At 37.6% G+C, this 2,932-nt stretch overlaps 1 protein-coding gene across 1 annotated transcript; it reads right to left on the reverse strand.

Annotated features, from left to right (window-relative positions):
• Window positions 1-690: 690 nt before the first annotated feature.
• Window positions 691-2,721, reverse strand: LOC141628581 (uncharacterized). The gene has a single exon (XM_074441703.1). The coding sequence runs from the start codon at window positions 2,719-2,721 to the stop codon at window positions 691-693; it is 2,031 nt and encodes a 676-aa protein (XP_074297804.1).
• Between the last annotated feature and the right edge of the window lie 211 nt (window positions 2,722-2,932).

Raw genomic sequence — 2,932 nt, forward strand, 5'->3', positions numbered from 1 at the left:
GCTACTAAACTTTACAGCAAAAGTTCCTGTAGGCAATCTGAAAAATGATTCGCAAAACTAATCTCGTTGTGGGTAGGGGTCCAAATACCTGAGCAGAATGTGGTTCAGTGGTGGCTCAGTCTGAAAAATGACAAGGAAAACTACACTCTACAAATGAAGGACGGGAAACTACTGCAAATATTGAAGTCTAGCACACCAATCAGAATCCCCCTAAAGACATGAGAAAGCCAAAAGTATAGTAGGCATAGATGGAAAAAGGTCTTACAGAATTTTCAAACGCCCTGTCAACTTATTGTTGTGGAGGTCCCTGGCATAAATGTTTCGTTGTGTTTATCAAAATTATAGGAAGGCAGGAAATATCAAAACTACGAAGCAAGGCTAATAAAGACACTTACAGCCGTTGAAGATCCAGCAGATTATTCACAGCAATAGGAAAAGGTCCCACAATTGACACTGCATAAAGTTCCCTGCAAAATGATAAAAAGAAACGCAATCAAAAATGATGAGCCATTTTGCTTAGTTTATCATAACTCAGAACCGAATAATAGGTAGCCCTAATGCCATTGAAAATGGAAAAGAAAGTCTACAAACAACTATGCAGCAGAAAATTACTTACAAGTCAGTGACAACGTAGTATTTATAAAGCAGTTTTAACCATAATCTTATATAATTATCTTAAACAAAACTTACTCATGTGTCTTCACCACGAGGGCGTTTTCTCGAAGGGGTATCGGTATTAATCCATATTCCTTCATTGTGATCATCACGTGTATATAAACTCGAAGTATTGACACTATCCGTATCATCTAAACTTGATACATTGCGATCAAAACCCTCAAATATAACATCTTCATCAAAACTATCCACATCCCACCTACTCCTTATGGATAAAACAACTGGCCACTTTTTATCCAATGGATCGGTGACATAAAACACTTGTTTTGCTTGTGTGGCTAAAATGAAAGGATCTTCCTTATGTCCAATTTTATCAAGATTCACCAAAGTGAATCCTAATTCATCCTTACGGACACCAGAATTACTTTGACACCATTTGCACCCAAATATAGGGATTTCAAAATCTGTGTAATCTAATTCCCAAATCTCTTCAATAACTCCGTAATAATGCATCTTACCTAAAACTGGATTCTTATCTTTTGAACTAGAAAAGTGCATTGCTTCAGCTTCTACACAAACCCCACTATTTTGCATTGTACTCTTTTCATCTTGCTCACGAGTGTAAAAGGTGCACCCATTAATGGCATAACCACTATAAGAAGATGCATACGTATTTGGGCCGAAACAAAGTCTTCTTAATCTGGAAGATATATAATCAGGATATTTTTGCAAATTTTCTATCACTCGACCCTTGAACCAAGCTCTAAACATCTTGTTGTGCTCACTTGCGATCCACATCTCGGTTTTATTTCGATAAATATCTCTCAAGAAAACCATGTGTTCTTCAATATAAGGTTGTACCTCATCCTCGTTATGAAGAACATATGTGTGTGTTGTATGCCACTTATCAAATGCCATATCTTGACGAACATGACCTCTCAGACCTTTGCCCATCATCCACGAACTATGCCGATTCTTAGGAATCCCAAGTAACTCAGAATTCGCTAAGTGTGTATAACAATAAGAAAGCGCTTCATCGATGATGGCACGCTCAGCAATGCACCCTTCAGGACGATATCTATTAGACGTATAATCCTTATATACTTTCATCAATCTTTCAAAAGGATATTGATACCTTAAATAAACAGGTCCTAGATACTTGATCTCTCTAACCAAGTGTACAGTCAAATGAACCATGATTGTGAAAAATGAAGGAGGAAAATACATTTCGAATTGACAAAGAGTAGTGACAATTAGATTTTGCAAAGCCTCTAACTCTCCAGGATCAATAACTTTGTTACATATGGCATTAAAGAAAAAACAGAACCTGGTTATGGCATATCGAACCTTTTTAGGTAAAATGGAACGTATGGCTACGGCTAGTAATCGTTGCATCAAAGTATGACAGTCGTGAGACTTTAGACCACTAAGCTTGAGATCCCGCATTGATACCAGACTACTAATATTGGAAGAATATCCCTCAGGCACTTTAACACCATGTAAACACTCACAAAACTCTATTTTCTCCTTTCTTGAGAGTGTATGGGCAGCAGGAGGCAAATATGTCCGTAGTCCCTTCTCTTGCGGAGCCAACTCGGGTCGAATTTTCATATCCATCATATCCTTCCTAGCTGTCGTGTTGTCTTTTGACTTATTTGGGACATTCAAAAGAGTGTTGATAATATTGTCACAAACATTCTTTTCAATATGCATAACATCCAAACAATGTCTTATGGAGAGTTCCCGCCAATATGGGAGTCGCTCAAAAAGAGGCGACATCTTCTTGTATCCACGAGATGCTAATTTAGAACCCTTCTTCCCATATGTAATTTTAATATCTTTCACCCTTTGATATACATCATGACCGGTTAATAGCTTAGGACATGGACGATTATCAGGTTTTCCATTGAAAGCTTTTTGTAGCTTGCGATATGAATGATCTTCTTCTAAAAATCGACGGTATCCTAAGAAAGCTTGCTTTCGAGAAAACCTCAAATAAGAAGAATCAACATCTTCTCCACACAAGGGGCACGCCTCTTTCCCATGCACAGTGTGTCCACAAAGATTACCATATGCAGGGAAATCAGATATAGTGCATAATAACATTGCTTTCAAATTGAAAACACTATTTTGGTAGGCATCAAAGACTTATATCTCTTCATCCCATAATGTTCTCAAATCATCAAGAAGGGGTGCCAAGTAAACATCTATGTCATTACCCGGTTCTTTAGGGCCAGAAATCAATAAAGACAACATCAAATACTTCCGTTTCATGGACACATATGGAGGTAAATTGTAAATAGCTAAAAGTACAGGC

Source organism: Silene latifolia, chromosome Y (assembly GCF_048544455.1).
Source record: "Silene latifolia isolate original U9 population chromosome Y, ASM4854445v1, whole genome shotgun sequence".
NCBI classification, from domain to species: Eukaryota; Viridiplantae; Streptophyta; class Magnoliopsida; order Caryophyllales; family Caryophyllaceae; genus Silene; species Silene latifolia.

Bases quoted from the DNA above. Each gene is read 5' to 3' on its own strand.
- LOC141628581 (XM_074441703.1), bottom strand. From the start codon at position 2,721: ATGTTATTATGCACTATATCTGATTTCCCTGCATATGGTAATCTTTGT.